We start from the raw sequence: 27,648 nt of genomic DNA, 5'->3' as shown, positions 1-27,648 counted from the left end.
CAAAGAAGATGGGAGGGATCAGGGCCAGGAAGGGAGTGAGCACAAAATGTGGTGGGGATGAGTCGTTGGGAAGATGTGTGGTTTTCCTTGGGGAATCTGCTCTTGACGTTAAGAACTGTAGAAAACTGTGGGTGGGTTCTGAACTAAGACTGTTTGGAGGCCTGGACATTGCCGGCTTCTGGGGCTCTGGGGCTCTGGGTTACTCTGGACTGCAAAAACAAAGAAAGTGTTTGAGGGAGGGAGAGAGAGGGTGGGGGAGGTGCCATAAATGGAAGCACGGACTTACTTTTTTCAAGTCTGGCCACACTCACCTGTAGGACACTTGCTTGGTACTTTCTAGAGTCTCCAGGGCTGATCCCAGCAGCTACAGGATTAAGGTTTTCTACCACCATTTTACCACATGCCTCTACTAACTGTGGCTTCTGCTACTGAGGGACCCTCTCAGCCTTTTAGTATGGTCTTTAACTTTGGCTAGAAGACAACAGGCACCAAGATGGAACCTCTGGCCTCAGAGTCAGCAGCTAGACCAGAATTGACCTCAGAGGGGATGGGCGAGTAGAGCAAGAGGGAAAAAGGATACTTTATGCATCCAAATATTGGAGCTTTAACTCTCTCCAGCTCCAGCGTTAGTGCCTTTGAGTGTTCCATGCTAGAATTATCTACCATCCCTGGGAAGCAACAGAGCGCTGGTAAATACCCGATTAGAGGAAATGCCTAGCAAGCTGCAGTGCCATATATTGCAAGTGATAAAACTGTAATTGTTTGTTGACAGTATACATTAGCTATTCTCAGCTTGTGTCAATAAAGTGCTAAGGAGCCAGGGTCTAGGAATCTGCAGTGACAGGACAGAAGCACTGTGGAGATAACTTGGGGATGAAGATCCAGTTTCCACACAGTGAAGGAATGCCATTCCCAAAGGCACTTGCACAAGAAGAGCCCTGGCGATCTGGAAGTTCCCCACGGTGTTGGTTACTTTTCTCATTGTGATGGCCAAACACAACAGCACAGCAGAAACTTGGGGAAGAAAGGACTCATTTTAACTCGGGGTACAGTCCATCATGGTGAGAAAGGTATGTCAGAGTACACAGCAGTGGGAGAACATGGCTGAACTCCTCACACCTTGGTAGATCAAGAAGCAGGGACCATGAGTGGGGCTAGGCTGTAACCCTCAAGGCCTGGGTCCAGAAGCCTGTGATTACCTGTGTCGCAGCTGGGCCCTGTGTCCTGAAGGTTCCAATAACCTTCCAAGGCAATGTACCAGTTAGGGTTTCTATTGCTGTGAAGAGACACCATGACCACTGCAACTTTTATAAAAGAAAAACATTTAATGGGCGTGGCTTACATTTTCAGAGGTTTAGTTCATTATCGTCATGGTGCAACATGGTGATGTGCAGGTTGCTGGGCGTGGTGCTGGAGAGGAGCTGAGATTCCTACATCTTGACTGGCAGGCAACAGGAAGTGGTCTGTCTCACTGGGCATGGCTTGAGCATATATGAGATCCCCAAACCTGCCTCCACAGTGAAGTCTTCCTCCAAAAAGGCCATGCCCATTCCAATAAGGCCACACCCACTCCAATAAGGCCAATAATAGTGCCACTCTCTTCGAGGGACATTTCTTTCAAACCACCACATTGGGATCAAGTAGTCAAGTTACATGTGCACATGGGACATTTCATGTCCACTCATATCAACCATGATGCAGTGAGTCATCAAAAAAAAAAAAAAAAACCAAAACAACAACAACAAAAAACCCATCTCACTGTCACTGAAGGACAAGGCTCTACCAAGGTGAGTCTGAGAAGTGAACCCAGCAGCATCATTCTAGGAGTTGGAGGTAGCTGCTGTGAACTGGGCTGATTGGAAGAAGCAACAAGAGCCATGGGGGTGGAGCTGGTAGATCAGAGCCGTTAGTGGCTGAGCTTCACTGATGTTGAGATTCAGCAAAAATCTGTTGCCAGCAGGTGTTACCATGAGGGTGAGCAGGGTTTCTGGTACTTGGGAAAATCCACAAGAAGGCAGAGTGAGTGGAGGTCTGTGGGTTTGGCTGTGGTTCTGGGTCAGTCCATTTGCAGTGAGAGCCCAGTTGGTGCTGTAAGGGAGGGAGTAGTATGGGCCTGACAAGGACCAACTACAAGTTCAAGGTCCAGTCCAGAGGCACTAATGTTAGATCAGATCCAATGGAAGTCTTAAAGATGTAGAAATATAACGTGAGGCACATACATAATTTTTTAACTTTTAATTTTGGAATAATTTCTGTGTTGGTTAGTATTAGGTATTCACCGACAGAATCTACGGTCTACTGGGAAACGAATCTTTGTGCACACCTGTGGGGATTATCTTGATTAGATTGATTAAAGTGGGTAGGCATGTCCACTGTGGGTGGCACCATTCCATGGACCTATCGTTCATCTCTTGCTCTCTGCTTCCTGATGATGGGTGTGATGGGACAAGCTGCTTCAAGCTCCTGCTGTCTCAACTCCCCTGCCACGATGGACTGTTTTTTGAGCTGTGAGACAGAATAAGTCCTTGCTCCCTTAAGTTGCTCTTGTAAAGCTGTTTTACCAGGGCAACAGGAAAAGACACTAACTCCATGACGGTATCTTAGGAAGTTGCAAAGGTAGAACAGTGAAGCCCTGATTCACTCAGACATCTCCATTGCTTACATCTTACATGCCTGGAACACAGCTGTGTAAACCCCTGAGGCAGGCAAGTATAGGGTTAGCTTAGGAACCCGGGACCCTGTTTGGCTTAAGCTGCACACACACTCCTTTCCAAGCAATCCACTTAGCAACTTGGGATGTGACTTGCATTGAGCTGCACGAACCCACTCACCACACAAAGCAATCAGATCACCCCCTTATATAGCTTCCCATCAACCTCTAGTAACTTCCGCCTTTGAGGTCGCCATTACCGTGAGGTGTTGGGGCTGCTTCCAGAATTGGCACATTTTGAATGAAGCTCCTGTGGACAGCCACACACAGGTTTCTGTGTGGATATAAGTTCATGTCTCCAAGATAAATATCCAGGGGTGCCATTGCTGCGTTGTATAATTAGTGTATGGGAATGTTTTCTTTTTAAGAAACTGCTGAAGTCTTTTCAGAGTAACTATGTTTTTATATTTCCAGTATCGCAAGAGCCGCAGTCTTATTTTAGTTGTGCGAATACATAGACACCCATATCTCATTGGGTCTTTTTATTTTATTTTAAGAATTTCACATGTGAGTATTTACATCATTTTTTCCCCATTCTTCTCCCTGTTCTAAGCCTTCATGTGTCTCTCCTCTCCCTTTCAGATTCATGATCTTCTTCTTTGATTATTATTGTTCCATATATATATATATGTATGTATATATGTATATATAATATATATGTATATATATGTATTGACATATATATGCATAGACATATAAACACACCCACATCTCACCCCCACACACACTGTATTATGTATACACCACCCCACATACACCCTGTGTCCCTTTAGTGTTGCTCATATGTACATGTGCTGAGAGCTGACTCCTTGGGATTGGACAATCTATCTAGTGGCTCGTTCCTGGGAAAACCAATTCCCCTCTATTGGAAGCCACTGATTGCCCACAGCTCTTCATCTAAGAGTGAGGCTTCAAGAATTTTTCTCTTCCACATTGGCATGTCAGCTGATGTTGTCATTATGCAGGTCTGTTTTAGGCAGTCATATGGCCGAGTTTTCATGGGTGCAGCCTTCCTGCCTTGTGTAGAAGCCACTGTTTAACAGCAGCTCTGACTCCCCACTCTCGGGAGCGTCTCCCTAGGCCGCAGGTGTGGGGACTGTGTTGGGAGAGGTGTCAGTTGGGGTTGGGTACCTGGTAGTCGTGTGTTCTCTCCATTTTGGCCTGTTGCAAATCTCTGTGATAGTCACCATCTGCTGAAGAAAGCAGTTTCTTTGGCGAGGTGTGGGGGCTACACTTACTGTGGGTGTAAGAAAACCATTTAGAACACACTTAGAACTTACATTCGTTTAGGAAAACAGCATAGTAGGTTCCCTCTCACTGAGTGTTAATTTTGCATTTCATAAATTGCTAAAATAGTCATAATCTTTTCATACTTATTTGCCACCTATGTATCCTTTTTGGTAAACGAATCTTTCTTATTTTGCAGATTGCCTAATTGTTCTATCCTTACTTGTTTTTAATCTTAGGGAAAAACGTTCAGTTCAGTCTTTCATTAACGGGGCATGTTGCAAATGGTTTTTACAAAGTTGAAAAAAGTTTTCCTCTAGTTGTTTTCACATGCATAGATGTACATATATGTCATAAAATATAGGTCCTAAATATAGATGTTGAATTTTTGTCAAATGCAGTTTCTGCATCAGTTGATATGTTCAAATGAATTTCTTGCTTTTAGGCTGTCAGTATGGCAGTGCTGATGACTTGTTCTCAAGTATTGAAATGGCCTTGCCTTCTTAGGGTAATCCCCTTTGGTAATGGTGTCTAATTACTCATATGCTGTGGAATCGCCTTTACTCATGGTTTGCTTATGACTTGGGAGTGGAGGTCCATGTGGGGTGTTGTTGGTCTTTGGTTTTCGTTATTCGTACTGTCTCTGGTGGCAGGTTAGTACTGGCCTTATCAAAGGAGTTTGGGAGGGTTTTTCCCCTTTACACTGTCTGAAAGAGACTGTACCTATTAGAATTGAGGTAATTCTGTCTTGATACAGTTAGTGGAATTCTATAGTGAATCTATCTAGTCCTGATTATTCCTTTTTAGAGAGTTTCATTTTAAAAACATTTATTTTATTATTTTTATGTGTGTGTGTGTGTGTGTGTGTGTGTGTGTGTGTGTGTGTGTGTGAGTGTGTGAGTGTATGCCATGTGTCTGAGGGAGCCCAGAGAGGTCAGAAGAGGGTGTTGGATCCCTTGCAGCTAAAATTACAGGCAATTGTGAGCCTCCTGAAGTGGGTGCTAGGAACCAAACTCTGGTCTTCTGAAAGTGCCATACAGTTTTTCACCACTGTGACATCTCTCCAGCCCTCCCACTTTTACTGAGTTTTAAGGTTGCCAGTTCAATTTACATAATCATTGTAAGGTTAATCGAATTGGCAAAGGTATGGGAGTGCCTGCTTTTGAGGTAACTGATCATTTTCATTTTAATTTGTCGAGAGTGTGCCTTCTGTAGTCATGGCTTTTATTTTAATAACTGCAAAACTGGGTTTCCTTAACCCTCGTCAACTCTGGATATTTGCCAATCTCATAAATTGAATTGAAGAGTGAATTTCTAGATTTGATTTTTGTAGTTTATTTTATGTTTTTGGGGTGTGTGTTTTTATGTGTTTTTGCATATGTGAGGGTACAGTTCCACGTGCATATGTAAACAGATGCATGTGGAGATCAGGAGAGTCTTGGGTATCATTCCTCAGGTGCAATCCACCATTCATTCATTCATTCATTCATTCATTTATTCATTTCTTATGTGCTTGTGAGGTATATGTGCCTGTGCATTGGATGCATGTGTGTGCACATTCGGATGTGGATGTTGGATGCATGTGTGCGCACATGTGGGTGTGGATGTTGGATGCATGTGTGTGCACATGTGGATGTGGATGTTGGATGCATGTGTGTGCACATGTGGATGTTGGATGCATGTGTGTGCACATGTGGATGTGGATGTTGGATGCATGTGTGTGCACATGTGGGTGTGTATGTTGGATGCATGTGTGTGCACATGTGGATGTGGATGTTGGATGCATGTGTGTGCACATGTGGATGTTGGATGCATGTGTGTGCACATGTGGGTGTGGATGTTGGATGCATGTGTGTGCACATGTGGGTGTGGATGTTGGATGCATGTGTGTGCACATGTGGGTGTGGATGTTGGATGCATGTGTGTGCACATGTGGTTGGATGCATGTGTGTGCATGTGGATGTTGGATGCATGTGTGCGCACATGCATGTGGATGTTGGATGCATGTGTGTGCACATGTGGATGCATGTGTGTGCACATGCATGTGTGTGCACATGTGGATGTTGTTGATGCATGTGTGTGCACATGTGGGTGTGGATGTTGGATGCATGTGTGTGCACATGTGTGGATGTTGGATGCATGTGTGTGCACATGTGGATGTTGGATGCATGTGTGTGCACATGTGGGTGTGTATGTTGGATGCATGTGTGTGCACATGTGGGTGTGTATGTTGGATGCATGTGTGTGCACATGTGGATGTGGATGTTGATGCATGTGTGTGCACATGTGGGTGTGGATGTTGGATGCATGTGTGTGCACATGTGGGTGTGTATGTTGGATGCATGTGTGTGCACATGTGGGTGTGTATGTTGGATGCATGTGTGTGCACATGTGGATGTGGATGTTGGATGCATGTGTGTGCACATGTGGGTGTGGATGTTGGATGCATGTGTGTGCACATGTGGGTGTGATGTTGGATGCATGTGTGTGCACATGTGGGTGTGTATGTTGGATGCATGTGTGTGCACATGTGGATGTTGGATGCATGTGTGTGCACATGTGTATGTTGGATGCATGTGTGTGCACATGTGGATGTTGGATGCATGTGTGACATGCATGTGGATGTTGGATGCATGTGTGTGCACATGTGGGTGTGGATGTTGGATGCATGTGTGTGCACATGTGGGTGTGGATGTTGGATGCATGTGTGTGCACATGTGGATGTTGGATGCATGTGTGTGCACATGTGGATGTGGATGTTGGATGCATGTGTGTGCACATGTGGGTGTGGATGTTGGATGCATGTGTGTGCACATGTGGGTGTGTATGTTGGATGCATGTGTGTGCACATGTGGGTGTGTATGTTGGATGCATGTGTGTGCACATGTGGATGTGGATGTTGGATGCATGTGTGTGCACATGTGGATGTTGGATGCATGTGTGTGCACATGTGGGTGTGGATGTTGGATGCATGTGTGTGCACATGTGGGTGTGGATGTTGGATGCATGTGTGTGCACATGTGGGTGTGGATGTTGGATGCATGTGTGTGCACATGTGGGTGTGGATGTTGGATGCATGTGTGTGCACATGTGGATGTTGGATGCATGTGTGCGCACATGCGGGTGTGGATGTTGGATGCATGTGTGTGCACATGTGGGTGTGGATGTTGGATGCATGTGTGTGCACATGTGGGTGTGGATGTTGGATGCATGTGTGTGCACATGTGGATGTTGGATGCATGTGTGTGCACATGTGGGTGTGGATGTTGGATGCATGTGTGTGCACATGTGGGTGTGGATGTTGGATGCATGTGTGTGCACATGTGTATGTTGGATGCATGTGTGTGCACATGTGGATGTTGGATGCATGTGTGCGCACATGCATGTGGATGTTGGATGCATGTGTGTGCACATGTGGATGTTGGATGCATGTGTGTGCACATGTGGGTGTGTATGTTGGATGCATGTGTGTGCACATGTGGGTGTGGATGTTGGATGCATGTGTGTGCACATGTGGATGTTGGATGCATGTGTGTGCACATGTGGATGTGGATGTTGGATGCATGTGTGTGCACATGTGGATGTGGATGTTGGATGCATGTGTGCGCACATGTGGGTGTGTGTGCTCTGTGTATGTGGGTGCTAGAGGTTGATATCAGGCACCTTCCTCTACCATTCACCATTATACCTTTTTAAAAAACTTATTAATGTATTTCATGTGTTGGTGTTTTGCCTGCATGTATGTCTGTACACCAGGCACAGAAGAGAGTGTCACATTCCCTAGATCTGGAGGTACAGACACTGAGTTGTGAGCCACAGTGTGGGTGCTGGGAATTTAACCTGGGTCCTCCCCGAGAGCCGCCAATGTTCTTAATCACTGAGCCACCTCTCCTGCCCCTCTACTTAATTGTTCAGCTAGGGTCTCACTGAACCTGGGCTCACTGGTTGGCTAGACCGGCAGACCCACAAAGCCGCTAGGTCCTCTTGCCTCTAATTCCTAACACTGGAATTACAGACACAATCAGCTATGCCCAGCTTTCACAGGGATGCGGGGGAATCTGCATTCAGTCCTCAAACTTGTGCAGAAAGCACCTTACCCCCTGAGCATCTCCCCAGCCCCTCCACCCCTATATCGTTTTTTGTTTGTTTGTTTGTTTTTTTTTTTGAAACAAAGTTTCTCACTGGACCACAGTTCACCTAGTAGACTAGGCTGACTGGCCAATGAGCTCTAGGGATTCACTTATCTCTGCCTCCGCATTGCTGAGATTACAGGCACATGCCAGCCATGTCCAGCCATTTCCGTTTGTCAACATGAGATCTGGAACTAGAACTCAGGATGCCTGTGCACTCAAGACCAGTGTTTCACCTGTCATCTGTCTCTCCGGCCCTGCTTTTCTCATTTTGATCGTCCTTCAGGGTTTGTGTGTCTGTGTCCGTTGCTGCCTCCTTCTCACTGATTTATAGGTCCTTCTAATCATATATGGTTTGTATAACCTCCCAGTTTATGTGCTTTTTTTTATCCTTTTACCGTTGCTTTTGTTACACAAATATGCTGTTAATTTTCATGTAGTTCAACCAGTATATATTTAAGGCCTCTGGGGTACCCTGCTATATCTGTATTTAATCAAATTCAAGAGGCAGAAACCCAAGTCAAACTAGCTTGGGACCAAAACAAACGGAAAGAAACAAAAGAAAAGAAGAGATGCTGACTTATGGAGCACAGGTCTTCCAGCTCTGTGGTCAGCCTCTGTCTCCCATCCTATTGCTCAGCCTTGTTTACGTCTGTGTGGTGATATCATTTGCTCTGCAAAGATAAAAGACTGCTGCTGCCCAAAGCTTCTATTGCGTTGATTTAAGGTCCAAACATGAAAGGCTTTCAGAGTCTATGGTTCATATGACATGGAAGGACTCAGGGTGGCCCTGCTAGGGTGCTGTCAGCTCCACTCTCCTCTCCACACTAGTCCCTGAAAATGGTTGGTGGGAAGGTTGGCACAAATCAGAACTCCAAGGATGATGGACAGGAAGAAACACAGGGTCTCTAAGCTAGTCCCTCTGAGATGATCCTTCCTCCTCATAATGGGCTGCTAAAACTTTCTTTCCTTGTAATATAGGTGATTAAAATAAGACTGAGTGTGCATGCACTTGTGTGTATGTGTGCATGCATACATAGCTGTGAGTGCATGTGATGTGTGCATGTGTGTATGTGTGTGTACACACACATGTGTACCTATGTGTATGTGTATGTGTGTTGGGAGTGTGGATATGGAATGAGGTAGGGAGGCTTTGTTAGATGTCTTTATGCTTGGAGATATACATAGAAACATATTTTCTCTCCCCCCCCCCTGCTCGCAGGCGTCCTTTCTTCCCATTCTATTGAATTTCTTTTGAGTTAACATCGATCTTACAAGATTAGGATGGTGGGAGGGTTAAGGGTTACATCCAGTGTGGAACTTTCCACAGTTGGTGTTTATAGATATGTGCTTTAACTCCTTGGAGCCCAAAGCTCTTCATGGGACACCTTGAGTGTCAAGATGACATGTAAGCAATGATAGGTATCGAGTAATTCTGACTGTCTACAGATATCCCAGGCTACCTAAAAGTGAGGGTAAAGGTGAACACTGAATTCTCTCCCAGTGCCTTCATGGGGGTGGGGGGAGGGGAGGCAGGATGAGCCTCAGCAAAGGGCTGAAGGGCAAAGATGAGCAAGAGACTGGCAATTCCACACCAGCCTGTGTGAGTCATATCTCTGATGGGAGCTGTCATGCACGGATGCCCAATGATGGGAAAATGTGTCCTAAATGTGTCCCTTATGTACAGTACCCATAGTTTAAATAATGTATTGTATACATAAATATCTTCTCTCTTTTTGAGATAGTCTCACTATGTAGCCCAGGCTGGCTCTGATTGCAATATCCTCCTGTCTCAGCTCCTGAGTGCTAGGAATTGTATGGCAAGTCTCACTATGTGTGTCCAATGTCATATTTTAATCCCTATAAGACTTTAAACATGACTCAATGCTAAGGATGTATCATCTGATGTTCAACAACACCCTTGTTTTTACCTGAGGTTTTTTAATGTAAATTCTAGAAATAAAACATAAACTTTTTTTTTCTATTAAATGCATGCCCAGCACGATCCAGTTCCTGTGAAGTCATTTCATGGAATTATGGTCTCATCTGATGATCGTCGAGTCTCTTTGTGTGTCAACTGTCAAGAATGATGATTGCTAGATTGTGTTGGGCCCTTTATCTTTTCTGCTTTCTTCTCTTTATATTAACAAGCACTTATTTCTATAAAATGCTAGATGTTCCTTTTAAGAATAAACAGTCATAAGAGACACCCACACCCTGCTCCTAGGAGTCAGATGTATTTTTCTCAGTATGTGAGCAAATCTTGTCTGAGGGCAGCTGTCAGTTGTAAATCCATCGTGGATTCCACTCAGGCCTTCAAAGGAGCTCAGCCAGAAAGGGAGAAACTAGGAGATGAAACTAAAAAAGAAAGAAAGGAAAAAACCCACCAGCGCAGGAGGCAGGCCTCCCACTCAGGAACCAGGCCATGGCTTTGAGGAATTGCCCCTTCATTTTTCTGTGTCAGAAAACACCATTTCCAGCCTTCTGCTGGGGATCACTTTGTCCTTGAACTTTCCCCCATGCCTGCAGTGTGGGCTTCTTTCCTGTTTCTCTCATTGTCAGTCAGCTTCTCATTACTGTGACAACAAGTTTAAAACAATCAACTTAAAAAGGGGAGAGGTTTATTTTGGTTCATAGTTTTAGATATTTTAGTCCATGGCCAGTTGTGTTCCTATTGATTTGGGGCTGACAGTGAGGCTGCATATGGTGGCCAGGAGAGGAGGGGGGAGGAAGGAGGAAGGGAGGGACAGAGGGGTGATGGGGGGAGAGGGGAGAGAGATGGAGGGAGGGAGAGAGAGGGAGAGAAAGACAGGCCAGAGTTATGGATCAATGGTAGAGTGTTGGCCTAATATGCTTGAGGTCATGGGGTTGATGGGGGGCAGCGGAGGAGTCTTAACATCCCTTTCAAAAGCAGAGCCAGTGACCTGATTTCCCCCCACCAGCCTCCACCTCTGTCTCAGAGTTTAAGTTGCTGCAATGAAATACCATGACCAAAAAAACAAGTTGGGGAGGAAAGGGTTTAATTGCCTTACACTTCCACGTTGCTGTTCATCACTGAAGGAAGTCAGGACAGGAACCACAGGAACCACAGGAACCTGGGGACAGGAGCTGATGCAGAAGCCTGGAGGAGTGATAGTTACTGGCTTGCTCCCCATGGTTTGCTCAGTCTGCTTTCTTATAGAATCCGGGATCTCCAGTCCAGGGATGGCCCCACCCACAATGGGCTGTGCCATCCCCCATCAATCACTAATTAAGAAAATGCATTATAGCTGGATCTTATGGAGGCGTTTTCTCAATTGAGGTTCCCTCCATTCAGATAACCTTAGTTGGTGTGTCATGTTGACATGATGATGTAATGATGTCCAGAATACCATCCCGAAGGTTCTTCCACCTCCCAGAAGCACTACCCTGAGGACCAAGCCTTCAACACACTGGCCATTTTCAAACTCTGATATTGCTTGTATTTATATCTCTCCTGTGCCTCTAGCAGGTACTCAGCGACTCCTTAAGAGATGTGCCGTTTCGTGATGAGGTCCTTCTTCTCTTTGTCTTTCAGGCTCACCGGCTTTCAGCTACCAGCCACCATAGTCAGTGCGGCCAGCACTTTGTCCCTGAGCCTCATCAGTGACTATGCAGTCAGTGCCCAGGGCTTTCGTGCCAGCTATGAAGGTAGGTGCCTTCCACTTCGACCACAGGAGTCTGAGGTGCTGTCATAGCCACAGGCAGGTCTGGGCCCTGTCTGCCCACCCAGGACACTGGGTCTGACTAATGACACTAGTTAATAAGCGGTAACTCAGTTACTACAGCAGCCTCTCCCTCCTTCCTGGGGCTTGTGGATTGCAGAGCCCAGCTGCTCTTGTTTATCAAGAGGACCTGGGGATGTCTTATTTACTGTCCTGTTTAACTAGTTTTGGTGTGTTTTTAGTTTTTGAACTCTGTTCTCTGTTGAAATTAGTTCCATGAGGTATCTCAGATTGGTTTTGAAAATAAGAGAGACATAAATTGTGTGTAAAAGGAAGTAAGCAGCAGAGAGCTTAACCCAACAATGACAAAGAGGCTGGTTTATGTTATTGGGGGAAGAATCGTTCATTATTCATTAATAGTGTGGATTAGGAGTCTTGGCTTGAGCTGTACGAATGATTTCTGCTTCTCGTGGTCTGTTTAAAGACAGTGTTGGAATTCAAATTAACACTAATATCTTCAGCTTATACACTATCATTATTATTAGCTTTATTATGTTAGTTTAGAAGGTGGTTCCTGTACATCGCTGTCATTTCCTTGGGAAATTTACATCTCATTAATAGGTAATTATGCTGCTCTTGGCTAAGACCTGCCCCACTCTTTTGTGTTGAGATCATTAATAGGCGTATTTTAAGACTGTTAATGATAATTAATAACAATGATGACATAACACCCCAATAAAGCACGCCAGCTACTCTAAAGCCTCCTTTCCCGAATGAGGCTGCAGCAACTTGGAAATCCATCCTACTGTTGTCTAAGAGGCCTGGAGGATCCCAGGCAGAGTGGCTAAGGTCTCTCTCCTTGGCAGGAGTAACCCAGCTGGGGGAGGTATGGGCGGCAGTTGATGCAGTAACTGAATCCATTAAGGACTTCTGAAAAGGTCTTGGACTAAATACTCCTAAAAATGTTCCCTACTATGCTACACATGCTTTTAACTGAGGGTGCCTGCCCTGACTCCATCCAACTGAGGGCTCCCGGTACCACCTCAGCTTAGCCCCTAACCTCCCCATTACACCAAGTGCTCTGGACTAAGATACACCTATCTTTCAACTGAGGACTCCTGAGATGCCTGTTTAAAAACATGACCAGTTGCTCCCAGCACCAAGTCTGCCATCTTGGCCATCTTGGCTGTCTCTCTAACTGGCTCTGCACACAGGTAGTTTCTCCCTAGTTTGTGCTTCAAGCTCCTTCCTGGGAGAAGTCTCTTTTTGTTTTCTTCATTAATGTATATTCATATGCAAAGGAATTGATTTCATAGTGATATTTTCATACCCAGCTATCATGTACTTGACCATATTCATCTCCCAATATCTTTTGCTGATAGTCTCTTTCTTTCCAGAGTACCCCCTTGTATATGTTTTTTCATTTTGTGTGTGTGTGTGTGTGTGTGTGTGTGTGTGTGTAAAATCAAGGTGCTACATATGAGAGAAAATGATATATTTGTCTTCCGAGCCTGGGGTATTTTATTTAATGCTGTAATCTCCAGTTGCATCCACTTATGTGTGTATGTGTATGTGTGTATGTGTGTATTTGGTGCACATGTGTGTTGTGTATGCATGCATGTGAAGGCCAAAGGTCAACCTTGGGTGTTTTTCCTGGGGAGTTGTGTACCCTGTCTTTTGAATGCACTGGCACATGGGGCTTGCAAAAGAGAATATAGGCTGGCTGGCCAGAAAGCCCAAGAGAGTCACCTCTCTCAGCCTCTCCAGCTCTGGGGTTGTGCGTGCACTCCATGCTTTGGATGTTTATATGGTTGCTGATGTAGGTGCTGGGACTCAAACTCAGGTCCTCATGCTTGCATGGCACACAGTTATCGACTAAGCCATCTTCCCAGTCAAGCCACCAATTCCGTCCATTTCATTAGTCTTTATGACCCAATAAGCAACCCTGTTATGGATGTGTGCCACATTTTCTTTATCCATACATGTGTCCCTGGGTATCTAGGCTGGCCCCACAGCTTGGCTGTTGTATGTAGTGCTGTATTAAACACAGATATGCAAATGGCTCTGCAGTAGGCTGACTTGGCATCCACTGGGCAAAGACTAATCATGACTGCCACTGCCAGGTCATATGGTAGCTTTATTTTTAGTAGTTTAAGGGAACTTCTGAACTGATTTCCAGTGTTTGTCCTAAGGTAACACATCCTCACCACCAATGTACATGGGTTTTTCTTTCCCCACATTCCCACCAGCACTGCTGTCTTAAGTTCCTGGTTATTGCTACCTCCACAGTGTGTAGCACTGGAGAGATTATATTTGGGTCCTTGAGATGGTGACACTGGAGTGGTACCTGTATAGACCCTGGGAATAATGGACACAAGGGTCCCAGCTTAGCCCTATATCCTCAAGATGTCCCTGTTTATCGCCCTTTCTGAAAGTTTATCTGAGCCCAGACCTTCGTAAGACTTTAGGAAAACACCTGCGCCATTGACCCTTACCACACTACCCTGTCAAGGTAGTGTTCCACACTCTTCCATCAGGCAGATCCCAGATCCCGTCATAATGATGCCATGACTCCTGCCTGGGAGGCCCCCACTATCAGGGCACCCTCATGTTCTCCATCCCTGCATTGCCTGCTCTCCTTCCAAATGGCATCAGGGTTCTGCTCTCAGTGGCTCCTCTTGGCTGCCATCCTGCCTGTCTGCTATCAAAGCAAGTGTGATCCTCCCCGCCCCCCAGGGTGTGGAAAGCAAAGATAAGGAACTGAACTGCTGCTAGGGATTTGGGAGGAAGGTGAAGGCAGGTGAAGTGTCAGTGCCATTTCAAGGCAGAGATCAAATGCCGCTCCTCAAGCTCTTAGAGGAGAGGGGTACTCGGTGTGTAATCCTCGGGGACAGGAGCGTGGGCTGAGCATGAACCAGAGGGGATCAGTGTGTATTAAGCACTGACTGTATGCCAGGCACTTTACATACATTCTCTACTCTAATCTCTCAAGGCAACTTTGCAGTCGGGCCCTGCTATCTCCATCTTACAGATGTAACCAGCTAAGCCAAGTCGAGGTGGGGATGGGCACTGGTGCAGCTTAAGGGGACTCGATGGCCAGGGGTTTGAAATGACACTCTTCTGTCACAAAAGACTCTTGTCTTACACTCTGAGCCCTGCAAACGTCTTTGAGTAAAGGAGAGGCTAAAGTCTGCTTCGCAGGTAAGAGGATTGGAACTAAGACGAGGACAGGAGGATACAGAAAGGCTATCGTAGTGTCCCTCCTGGATGACCTGGGCCAGCCTGCAGAGTCAGCAAATGTGCTCCAGGGTCTGGTGAGGGTCACCAGAAAAAATAAAGTTGATATTAAACATTGAAATGATTTTCAGTGTTGGTATATCTCAGGGTCTTGGTGGGATAGATTTGAGCTAAAAACGTGTGTGTGTTCTCATGCGTGTATAAGTGTACCCGTGTGTGTGGAAGCCGGGGACAATCTTGGGTGTTGTTCCTTAGTAGCTATCCATCTGGTTTTATAGACAGTGTCTCTTACTATCCTGGACATCACCAGGCAGGCTTAGCTGGCTGGCCAGAGAGCTCCATGGAATACCCGCTCTCTGCCTTCACAGCACTGGAAGTATAAGCATGTGTTACCACACCCAGCTTTTTAACCAGGATTCTAGGGATTAAACTCAGGCCTCTGCATGTGCTAAGCAAGTACTCTCCATCTGAGCCAGACTCCCCACCCCAGACTAAAAGATTTTATTTGCCCATCTAAAATTCAACGTTTATTCAACGGTATGCATTTTCATTTGCTTCATCTAGACCCTTCTTTTCCAGCCCCAAATCTGACAGTGATTGCCCAGGACTCCTTCTGTCCTCCCTGCTCCTCCTTCTAGTGCTGCCCCTGCCCTGCCCTGCTCTTCCTGTGTCCCCATCCAGCCTCTGCTGTGTCATTCCAGTGTGGACACCACACACCCACCCGCATGCACACATAGAATTATCTATAGATTCGATTCTGTAATGTGGCTAATGAGGTTAGCCTGTTAATAAAAGGCGGCTTCCCTCCATTCTTCCTAACGTCCATTAGAGAGGGAGTCATGGGGGGTTTGCACACACCGTAATTGTTTAACCAGTCATCTTCTACTCACATTTAGATGAAGAACACCCATGTTTACGCAACTTAAGTCCTCATCTAATTATCTACTTAAGATAAATTCTTAGAAGGCCAGTCGCTGAGCCAAAGGGGCTGCAGACTTTAGTAATTGATGCAAAACTCCAAAGTATCCTCGGAAAGGTTAGACCCAGGCATGTTTGCAGCATCAGGCATGGCGGGCTCAGGCCCACTTCCCCTCACCTTACCTACCCTGGGTGCTACTGAGGTTTAAATCAGTTTCATTGATTCAAATGGGTGGAAAATGAAATCTCATTTGCGGTGACAATTTGCATCTCTTTGATGACAGGGAAGGTGGAACACCTGTCACCACTTACTGGCCATTTGTGGATCATTTTCTAAATTGCCTGTCCCAGTTTTTGCTTACTTCTCCATTGGAGCTGTTAGTATGTTTCTTATCTCCTTTGCATATTAAGGATATTAATGTGGTGGCTTCCCTTTTGATGTGTAGCAGTTTTAATTTATATGTCACTAATTTAAAATTTTAATTAAAAATGCTTTTTTGTGGCATCTATTTTGGGTGTCTTGCTCAGAAAGGTTTTTTTTATGCCAAGATCAGATAAATATTCATTTAAAAGTTCATCTTACTCTTGTATGTGTATGTGCATGCATTTGTGTGTGTAGTTGCTCATGTACACACCCAAAGATTAACCCTGAGTGTTGTCCCTCAGTCTCTACCTCTCTAGGTTTTTGAGACAGTCTCTCACTAGCATGGACTCATCAGTTAAGATGGTTTGGCTGGCCAGTGAATCCCAGGGGTCCTCCTGTTTCTGCAGCCCCTGTGCTGGGATTCCAAGCACACACTACATTTAGCATTTACACCATTCAGGGGATCAAACTCATCTCTTTATACTTGACCAAGTGAGGCCACTCCCCAAACCTTCGTTTTGTATTATTTTTGTCTTGGAGTGAGTGACATTTGTCTTGGAGTCTATGACTGCCTCCTTGCATGAGAGTGATACTCACTGTGTGTCAGTCCCTGAAGGTGCAGAGCCCGATCTCCCCAGTGTGACTCAGAGCATCTCCCGGTGCCTTTGGCCTTGCTGCCCTGTAGCACTTCATTCTCTCACTGGAGGCCTCACACTTCCTATCATTTCCCACAAGACACTCAAGGATGGTATGAGATTGCGTGTGTCTAGTACAAGCTGAGCACTGTGTATGTGAACACAGCAGACATGTCAGTGAGGAACCAGATTGGTGCAGGCCGACAATCACTACACCCTTGGGAGCTGAGGCAGGAAGATCTCCAAGTTTAAGACTTGCCTGGGCTACAGAGTGAATTCCAGGTCAGCCTGGAAAAAAAGATAAAGAGGACTGGTCATGTTGCTCCATGCTATAGCAAATGCCTAGGATGTGCAAAGGCCCCTGAGGAAACAGGGAAGGAAAGGAAAAAAGAAATCCAATTAGACCCAAGTCTAGGCCAGCTTATCCTGGTTGCACTTTGCATAAATTTCCTGCAGACACTCTGATACTTGGAGAAGACAAGTCCACCTGAGAGCTGGGGCTGGGTCAGTTTAGATCTGTTCAACAGAGGAGATCCCCCAAAAGGCATTTCTTTGTTTGCTCAGCCTAACCAGTCTTGACTGTTCTTCATCCAAGTTCAGGAGCCATCCTAAAAACCCAGGCCTGCCCTACTCCATCTCCTACCTCCATCTAGGAGCTGGAAGAATGAAGAACACTGAGTTTTGTAAGCTCTCTGGGCAAGGGGGCACAGGACAAGGTTGAAGAAGTTAGGTTTATGTTTTTGGATACCTGGAATCCTATGTCTCTTTCAAGTTGCCCTTCAGTCCAGCAGCTTACTCATTTCTCTGTGCTGTAGCCATGTGTGACTATTACAAGATGAGTGTTTATTTAAAACATCTTTGTATGTATATATGTATGTATGATGTGGGTATGTGTTCATGTGTATGAATGCAGGTGGATATGTCAAGGTCAGACGACACCCTCGGGTGTCTGGCCTCATCTTCCTTCCACCTTGTTTGTTTCTGTTTGACCACTGCATTTACCAGACTGGGTAGTCTCCAGTGTCCACATCTTTTCTTTTCTTTTCTTTTCTTTTCTTTTCTTTTCTTTTCTTTTCTCTTTTCTTTTCTTTTCTTTTCTTTCTCTTCCTTTCCTTCCCTTTCCTTTCATCTTTGCCTCCCATCTCTGGTTGGAGACTGGAATTACAGATATATACTGCAGCAACCACGCGTTACATGAGTTCTGGGGATTTGAACTCAGGTCTACACTGGAGTAGCAAGCACTTTACCTGCCGCCATCTCCCTAGCTTCAAACGAAGTATGTCTAAGCTGATGATCAGGATGGCTCCAAAGTGCAAAACCTGTTAAGTGCCAAGCTGACACTATATGTTAATTCCTCACTTGACATCATAGGACAGGTCATTTTCAAAGCTCAGATACTCCAAAAGTATTGGATACAATTGCCTTCAGACTCTGTGTGTCAAGTATGCATAAAACACGTGAAATTTCTGTGTCCATGAGGGTTCTGTCCCCATAGGATCTCATAGACAGACATACAGAAATAGTCCCAAACCTGAAAAACTGACAAAATTTAAGAACATTTCTCATCCCAGGCATTTTAGTTAAAGAACACTTAACTTAGTTTTGTAGCATCACCATAAAGATTTAGGGGAATGTAAGGGTCGCAGGAGTCACTTGACACAGGACTTGGCACATTGTCAGTGCTCACTCCCTGTCATCTCACTAAGCAACTCTCAACTTGACCTGACTTGACTGAAATTCTTCAGGAGACAGAAGAAATATGCCAGCCCCACAGAACTCAGTCCCAGCCTCACCCTGTTCCCCTACTCCCAAATTGACATAAATCCTTCATCTAGCTGTTTACATAAAGAAATCCTCTGTCCAGCTGTTCTACTCTGAAAGCCTGACTGTGGCTTCTCAGGAGAAAAAAGCAGAGTGGTGCTTACATCCGGGACTCCTAGCCCTACCCGGAAGCTGGCCCACTGGCTAGGGATGAAGCCTAGTCCCTGTCATATAGCATCCTAGAGTCAATAAGGCCAAGGCCAGGACATAAGTGTCACCGGGGTATCTTCCTGCATCAGTGATGCTGGCTTTTTATCCAAGAGTCTTAGGGCAAGTCCATCAGTCCCTAGAAGTTTGGAGAAGCAGACAGGCAAGCAGACAGACAGACATACACACACACACACACATACACACACACACCAAAAAAAAAAAACCCACAATGTTTTCTCATATAATTAATCCATGGAGTTTGCAGATACTCCATGTCTCCCATAATTCCTTATTGTAGTTGAAAATCTGAGGCTGGAGGGGCAGACAGCACACATAGCTAGTGGTGGATAGTCTAGTGTTAATTGAGCAGCTACTGTCTGCAATTTGGAGTCTCATTTTCACAGTCACAGTGTGTACCCCTGGCTCCTCTCCATCCTCCCAAAGGGAATGGATGGGGAAAGAGAGTTGCTTCACATGGATCCCAGCAGGATGTGCTTATGCTCCTGTGTGTGGGGTGGTGAGGGGCAGGTCATCAGTGACCCTCTGCCTTTTGAAACAGGGTTGGGCAGCTGGAAATGGCAGTTGGAGATGGCGGTCCTGTGAGAGCAAGCACAGGGGCGTCATGAGCTTTTGTGTCTCCTGCAGAGAGGGATGTTGGAGGTGACATGATGACGTCACTGAGCTCATGAGAACTCTGAGGTACAGAGCTAGAGCCCAGCACATTAGGGCCAAGCTCTCCCTCCACTTTCCTTCCCTCCTGCAATTAGATAATCGATTCCCCTCCCCAGGAGCTCCGCTCTCTCTAACAATTTCCTGGTCCTGAAAGACTCCAGTTCTGGGGCATTATCCAGGTATCTTGAAATTGGGCTAATGGAAGCCATTTGGTACTATATGCATATGCATTCTGAATATGCAATTTGCTCCATTCAGGTCACTCTTGGCCAAAGCAGCGGGACACAGGCTCCTGAGGGACGGAGGTGACCAGTGTCCATTTTCCCACCACAAGGACCAAAGCGCACTGTTTAAGAACCTGATTCTGCTCTCCATGGCTCTGCCTTGAGAGCCAAAATATTCCTTTTAATCAGGGCTTCAGATTAGCAAATTAATACACAAGAGATGTGACCTTTGAGATGAATTGTACAGTGCTTCTCCCCAAGTCGGGGGTTGGGATGATTTTCATAGCATGTCTTCTTTGAGCCCACAGATCGTTCATCATGCGCCTTTTGGTGTAGCTCTCACGTGATGTGGTGCCAGCTCTAGCCCTGCCCTGGTCACTTCTCTGCCTTTATGTGAGGGGGTCAGAGGAGCTGATACTGAGGGGTAGGGGTTGGGTGGGAGCATTGCCAATGGTGGAGCTGTGTACTATGCTTCGTTACCTCCCTCTTCTCCCGTTCATCCACTCAATAAGGTTTGCTGCCCCAGACAGCCTCCCAGAAGGCTTTGGGGTACACAGCTGCAGAAGCAGCCCCTCCTTTTGTAGAGTGCCATGCCTGGGAACTGAGAACACTGGTGGTGGGTTAAGAACAGGGACACTGGACTCAGCTAGATAGGGCTCACTGCCCAGATTTCCCTTCTACCAACTTGGAGACCTCGGCTGACTCTCCTGACTCCTATGCACAGAGCAGAGGTGGTCTCCCCTTCTCTGTGGGGTATAGGGAGGATTCATAGTTGATGCCTGGGTGCAGAGTGATCATACAGCCGATACTGGCTTTGTCCCACGAGGGGAACCTACACCCACACCTGGCTAGTTCCAAGGAGATCCAGGTTAGGTTGACTAAGCCCTGTCTCTGCTGTGTCCTCCAGCAAGATGCTGGACCCCTCAGATCCTCTCTTGAAATTTGGGTGACCCTGTCTTCTTCCAAGGGGGTACGAGCATAGCGGCCAAGCTGTGGGAAGTGCCCAACTTCATGTTTGACTCACAGTTTCTCTGTCAAAGGAAACTACAGCAACAGGTTGTGGTGTGCTTCAGGAGTGGGGGAAAAATTCCTTTCTTTTGTCAAACCTTTGGTCAGCCTTGTGGATTTTCAAAGGCAAGGACTGTTACCTACTTTTTTTGTGTGCTCCTGTCATCATCACTCCTTAGCACACAGCTGGGGCCCTCAATAGTAACTAGTGCGTGCCTCTCCTGACCTGGATCCCTGTGTGTCTGGGCACAGACTGCTCTTGGGCAGATTGGCCCCATGAGAACGTGGCTCAGTGGATGGAGTATAAGCTGTGCAGTAGTAGCTTTCATCTCCTCTCCACTGTGAGCACACTGGTGCAGTACTGAACCTGAGTCACATGAGCAGTGACCTTCCTCTGAGCCTTACCTGGCTGTCCATCAAAGCATGACCTCCTTTACATCCCTTCCTCCTCCAACCACACAGGCCACTGGTAAGCCCTTGGATAAGACAGCCCATCTCGCCACTCACCCTTCAGACATGCCAAGTCTCCTCTCCCAACTCCCCCAAACTTTTCTAGTCTCTGCTTCATTCCAATCCAGGAGACCATCTCTGTGTTCAAGATCCCCGCCCCCCCCCACACACCTATATGTTATCTTTGTTCCCTAAACCATGTTCTTGGTTCTGGGATTTTGGCTCTCTTTGGCTTCTCCATTCTCAACTCACCAAAGTCAGAAGCTTCATAGAGCACCATAGTTGGAGCTTGGAGGCTGAAGAGAAAACTGACAGCCCCTCCCCTGCTCTGCTCCAAGTTACCTCTGAACTCTCTTGCCACAGATGATAGCAAGAAGTTCACACCATAGGCTTGTTGTCAGGACTAAATACCACAAGAATAGATGTGTGTGTCCATCCAGGGGTGGGAATTCAGTGAATGGCAGCTTCTCAGTAAACTGGGTTAGTTTCTTGTCATAGCAGCTGAGGAGAGAGAACCAACAAGTCAAGACACAGGAAAACCATAAGGCCCCTTAGTTATCAAAGACGTTTGGTTGAAACAGCCACAGGCTGGGCATGTGGCTCACTTGGTAGGGTGCTTGCCTACCATGCAATTGACACTAAGTTTCATCTGTAGCACATCCAGAAGGGGGGAACCAAAATAGCATTGTATCCCTATAAAACTAAACTGTCCCCCAAACTTTTGATTGGTATAATGCTGGGACAGCTGCAAAAAAAGGGGATACATTGGCCCCAGTGCTGGTGGTGATGCAAATGAGTCCATTGGGACCATAGCCTGACAACCATATATCAAGAGTCATAAAGTGCTCACAGCAGTTGACCCACTAACCTCCCCCTGGGGAACAAATCCTACAGAAATAATTCAGCAGCAGAAGAAAGTTCTGCGCATGAGAGTCTTGGTCTCAGCATTATTTATAATGATGAAGAATTGGAAACTGTAAAAACGTCCAACAATTGGAGAATGGCTGGGAAAGTTATGGCGCTTCTGCCTAACGGATTTACATGGCAATTTAAAACTATAATGACATTACTGAGAAATCCAGAAAGATGTTTAGGATACGATTTCCAGTGACAAAAGAGAAGCACAATGCATTGCTGTATTTATCACAGCAGCGTGAGAGAGTCCTCCAGGAATGGTCAGACTGGGGCATAAAGGGAGAGCATCGGCAGGGGCATCAGTGAGCCTGGGGGTGGGGCAGGGATTTTAAAATGCTTTTAAAATGTGTATCTTATGCATGTGGATGTTTTGCCTGCATGTATGTGTGTTCACTGTGTATATGTGTGTGTGTGTGTGTGGCTCCTAAAGGGGCCAGAAGAAGGAGTTGGATTTCCCTGGGACTGGAGTTCTGGACAGTTGTGAGCTGCCATTTAGATGCTGGGAATTGAACCTGGGTCCTCTGGAAGAGCAGCCAGTGCTCTTAACCATTAAGCCATCTCTCCAGACCCTTGTGAAAGATATTTTTTTAAAGCATTCCTCTTAGCGGCTGCCTTGGTATTACCTGTATGACTAATGGCTACTAGAGAAAGCCCACAATCAGAACAGAAATAAGGCCAAATGCAACAGCTAGGAGCCCTCACTGGTGAGAAAAGTGCACAGGGATTTCATTGGCAATGCCTATAACAAGAGCCAAATGTCTTGTGGCTCTATTAGCAGCATTATAGACTCCAGGTCTTGGAGAGATAAATTCCCCGGAAGGAAATGCACATGATAAAGTCCTGATAAGAATCAAGGTGCCTCAGAGAGTCGCAGCCCTGTCTCCAGCATAGGACCCGAAGTAGAGCAGATATTTGGGAGAAACGAATGAGAGAAGTAGTAACCTCACAGAGAATAATTAAAGAGATCTGGAGGTGACAGATGAATCTGTCATGGAGAAAACAAATGGCCTTTCTGGGCTGCTCTAGAGAGCAGAGTCGTGTCCAGTGTAAAGGTGTGAGAAGGCAGGTCTTGTATTGCAAGCCTGTATGTATTTCCAGCTACTTGGGAGGCTGAGGCAGGAGCATCTCAAGTTCAAGGGCTGGTTAAGCTACAGAGTGTATTCAGACTAGCCAGGACATTTTGGTTTGACCCTGTCTCAAAAAATTAAAACAACAACAAAAAGATTTGGGGATGTGGCTTGGTGCTGGAGTTCTTGGCTTTAGTGACTATAATTTAGAGTAACTGACTAGTGAGGTAGTGAGTTCCTCATCTCTGGAGGTAATCAAGAAGATATTTGGTTGATCAGGGTCTTCCAGAGAAGCCATCTCAAACTAATAAAGAACAACTCTGCCAACTAAATGATGGCATATCCTTGAAGGTAAAACTCATTCTGAGTTTTTAAAGCTGTTTCAGTGTGGGAAGAAGAAATCAACACAGAGGCATAAGAAACCAAAGGCAATTTCAGGACATTACTGTATAACCATGGAGGATACATGGTGTATTGGGGATGATCCAGGCACAAACTATATCCTCTGTGACCTCACTGACTCTCTCAGCCTCAGTTTCCCATTTGTGAAATGTAGATGCACTAAAACAGGCAGGCCTTGCAGAAATCTTCCAAAGACTAGGAAGCAGCAGGAGATGGCAAGTTAGCCAAGTCATTTCCGAGCTCAGCGGGTGGCCATGTTATCTTGGTGTTCCAGCCAGGGATGGGGAGAATGCTGTGACTCTCAGCTCCATGCAGCCAGGACTCCCTGAGGCGAACGACAGTGGCTGAATCTTAAAGGAAGAACATGGATCAGGGAAGGGCTGAAGGCATGAGTAAAGGAAGGCTCCAGAGATGAGGGTAGCCTGAGCAAGGACCTGGCAGACAAGGCTGGCCATGGGTGTGAAGGGCTCCATCCTTAGACTGATAAGAACAGGAGCTGAGCCTAGGTGGATGAGAGGTAGCGCTCCTGGCCTTGGAAGATGTTTCTCCTGGTGGAGCACTGCCACCTGGCTCTTGGAAGCCAAGAAATGGCAGCATCAGGCTTACCACAGGTTTGCTATGGTGCTGATGGAAGGATGGCCAGTGGGCTTCCATGTGGCTTGAAAACTTCTCAGTGATCCTGCAAAGTGGTGAGTCATGAGCATGTCTAGGTGGTGGTGGTTGGGGGGCAGGAAATAGAGGCGCTTCCTAGGAGTAACAGCAGAAGGATCTACATTGTCCCAGAAGGTCAGGCAGCTTCAGGACAACAGCTCCAAGTGTCCTGGAGGGGAGCATGTGTGACTCCTGGCTCATTTCATGCAAGCTCTGGGTCCCTGGGCAGGGCTAAAAAAAACAACAAATGAACCCCAAACACATGGAGGGCAGGAGATGACAGAAGCCCACAGGGAGGCCACCACAGTGATGTAGGGGGCTAAGAAAGAGCTGTTCAGGCACTGTGTCTGGGCTCCCAGAATGGGAAACAATGGACAGACTAGCCAGCAGGGCTCACCTAGCCCCTGGGGATCCCACTTTGGCCATCTGCCCAAGGGGAGCAGGGAACCCTGTGGTGGGGCCCCTGACTCAGCACAATGTAGGGGTGAAATCAGGAGTAGAGGTTAGCCATGGAGTGGTGATTGGGCCCCCCTCCTCACACACCAGAGTCCTGAGAGGAGAGGTGGGCTGTAATCTTGAGTTACTGCACCAAGGCTAGATTTAAAGCAAGAAAGAGCTCCCTGGAAAGCAGAGGAGGCCAACAAAGTCCTGAGGGAGGGTGAAGCGGGCAGGGCCCATTCTGCCCAGCTGCCTGAAGGCTTCTAAGGAAGCTCCAGGTTCAGAGGCATCCCGTGTGTTGGAGATGAGAGGGCTGGCTCAGAAACTCAAGGAGTTATCAGTTATTTTCAGTTAAACCGAAATGACTTCTAACTACCATTCATTCATTCTTTCATGCATTCATTCATAGTTAGCACCCCACTCCCTACCTACAAGGCATTGAGAGGCACTGGAAATAATCCTGAACAATGTGGATACTGCCCAAGCTTCCAGTCTAGGAGAGGAGGAGGCATTAAACAGATAACCACACATTCAAATATAAATAAATATCAACAAGTAAATGAACATATGAATATGAAAATATTCTTAGCTCCACTTTTGTTCTTATTAAGATTTTACTTTGTTAAAGGCCTCCCATCTGTGTGGTGAGATGAGAAAGTTATGTTGAAGCTGGCTGTGTTCTGGTGAGTTCTTGGAAGATGACAGGACGGGGCTGGGTCCCTGTGGCTGGCCACCAGAGACTCCCTTCAGGCAGCCAAATCCACTGACATAACCCAGGCCATTTTGCCATTTTCTTAGCATCTCTTCACATCGACATTCATACCCAGTTACAGTGCTTTAACTGACAGGAGGCAATATGGCACAGGTTAAAGCACTGGCATCTTTCTGTGTTTTCTCCCATGGTAATGGAAGGCTAAAGGGGTGGGGGGCACAGAAAAAGATAAATGGGAGGCACTAAGTGCCACGTGCATCTTGTTTCTCTTCTCACTCCTCTCTCTCTCTCTCTCTCTCTCTCTCTCTCTCTCTCTCTCTCTCTCTCGTGTGCCAAAAGACACACTTGCCTAACACATGATCTCATTGGCCTAGAATTTGCCAGTTCTGATAGGTTAGCTGCCTGGCAAGCCTCAGCAATCTTCTGCCTCTGTCTCTCCAGGGCTGGTATTGCGGGCATACCCCGCCCTACCATGTGCAGATTACTTTTGTGGGTTCTGAGGATGAATCTCAGGTCCTAATGTTTGTACAAGAAGCTCTTTGTTCACCGAGCCACCCTCCAGTGCCAAGCGACCCCCAGAGCTTAGGTCTGGTCCTTGACTAAGGGTGTCAAGGGAATGAGGAAAGGACAATGACACCAAAGAAATGACAGGCACATGGATATAAAAAGCTGGGTTCGGGTGGGTTATGCATATTTGGGTGGAGTCCCATCAACCATGTGTTTATTACATACAGCACAGGGAGAGGGGGCTGGGCAGTCTCCTTCAAAGATGTCCACGGGTGAGCCATCTCAGGCTGTAAACATCTGGGAGGAGGAAGCTGAGTTTCTGGTCTTTGCATACACTGATTAATCATTCATAAGCACTCATACGTGGACAGAGGGAGAAAGCCTTGCCAATTCTGAGCCTGACCCACATGGGGAAGGCTTTGCCAATTTCTCATGGATCTGAGGCTTTGGTTCTTGACATGTACTTGTCAACATCACACATTCACTCAGGACATCATCTCCTCTTTACAAATCCATTCAGGCCTCCTTTGCCTCTCACACCCCAGTCCCGAGTCTTTCCTTTAACAAATCATGGCACACGTTTATGATGGATAGTGTGTGTAGGGGGATTATAAAGTCACAGGGTGAAATGAAAACCATCTGTTATCTGACCCCCTGTATAGCTACAACTAATATACTGTTCTTCCACGCATCTGTGCATAAAATTAGAAATACATATGTACATATGTATGTATAAAACACTTGCATATATTTATAGTATTTATATTGCTATAATTATTTAAGTAGTCCCCTGTGTTTAAGATTTAGTTTGTTTCCACTTTTTCCCTGATAGATAATGCTGCAATGAAAAATTCCTGCACATAAATCACTGAGTTGCATCTGATTATTGCCTTAGACTAAATCCATACAGGCACGATGATTTCAAAGAGTTTTGGTGTGTGGCTTGCACATTGCTTTCCAGAAAGATTAATATTCTTACCAGCAACATATACACATTTTCTCTCCTCCTCCACAGCACTACATAGTAACATTTTTGAACAATGGTGCTAGGAAGGCCTTCATCATCAGGGGCCGGAGGAGGCTGGGCCAGGCTTGAGATGTTGACCTTATCCTAGCCTCTGTGGAAAACTTAGCAGAAATGTCACGCTGTGGAGGCACGGATAAGGATTCACAGGACTAGGTTCAAATATTAAATATAATTTATTTTGGGGAGAAGTTACTTACACAAGAAGTAGATGACCGCTGCAGGTTCCCACTCTAAGGATCCGCACAGGCTGCTCCCTGTGACCCAACCAGACACAAAAGACAGCCACCTGCCTGCACCCTAGACCTAAACTCACTCCTAGTCCTCACCTGTGACCATATTTGGGCATGGTCTGCGCTACAGGCAGGGTGGATATCTCACTACAATCCCCCTTTTAGTCTAAAGAAAAAGATTTAGGCCTGATATAAAACTGTATACAAAGAGCAAATATCAAGTATGCTCCAGGAGAAGAAAAAAAACACACTTAAGACCTATTGCTAATGAAGCACCTAGAGCAAAAAGCAAGAACTACATCACACCAGGGCCACAGCCCTGATTTATACTTTATTCACTGAGGTTGTACTGGAGTGCTCCTTGAGAACGGAGAGTGTGCTTCTTGTGGTCTAGGGAGTGCTCCCTAAGGACTGAATGAGTGCCAAATGAGTGTGTTCCTTGAGAGCTGAAAAAAGTATTCCGCAAGGAC

At 46.1% G+C, this 27,648-nt stretch overlaps 1 protein-coding gene across 1 annotated transcript in view; it reads left to right on the top strand.

Moving 5' to 3' along the window:
• Csmd2 (CUB and Sushi multiple domains 2) overlaps positions 1-27,648 on the top strand; it is a 552,860-nt gene that overhangs the window by 109,176 nt on the left and 416,036 nt on the right. Inside the window, exon 3 of the mRNA XM_035438911.1 lies at positions 11,624-11,736. Within this exon, the coding sequence (XP_035294802.1) occupies positions 11,624-11,736 (113 nt within the window). The remainder of the gene's footprint in view (positions 1-11,623; positions 11,737-27,648) is intronic.

This window comes from Cricetulus griseus, chromosome 2 (assembly GCF_003668045.3).
Source record: "Cricetulus griseus strain 17A/GY chromosome 2, alternate assembly CriGri-PICRH-1.0, whole genome shotgun sequence".
Taxonomy (NCBI): domain Eukaryota; kingdom Metazoa; phylum Chordata; class Mammalia; order Rodentia; family Cricetidae; genus Cricetulus; species Cricetulus griseus.
Note: the sequence above shows the minus strand (reverse complement) of the source record. Positions and strands in the feature narration are given on the sequence as shown.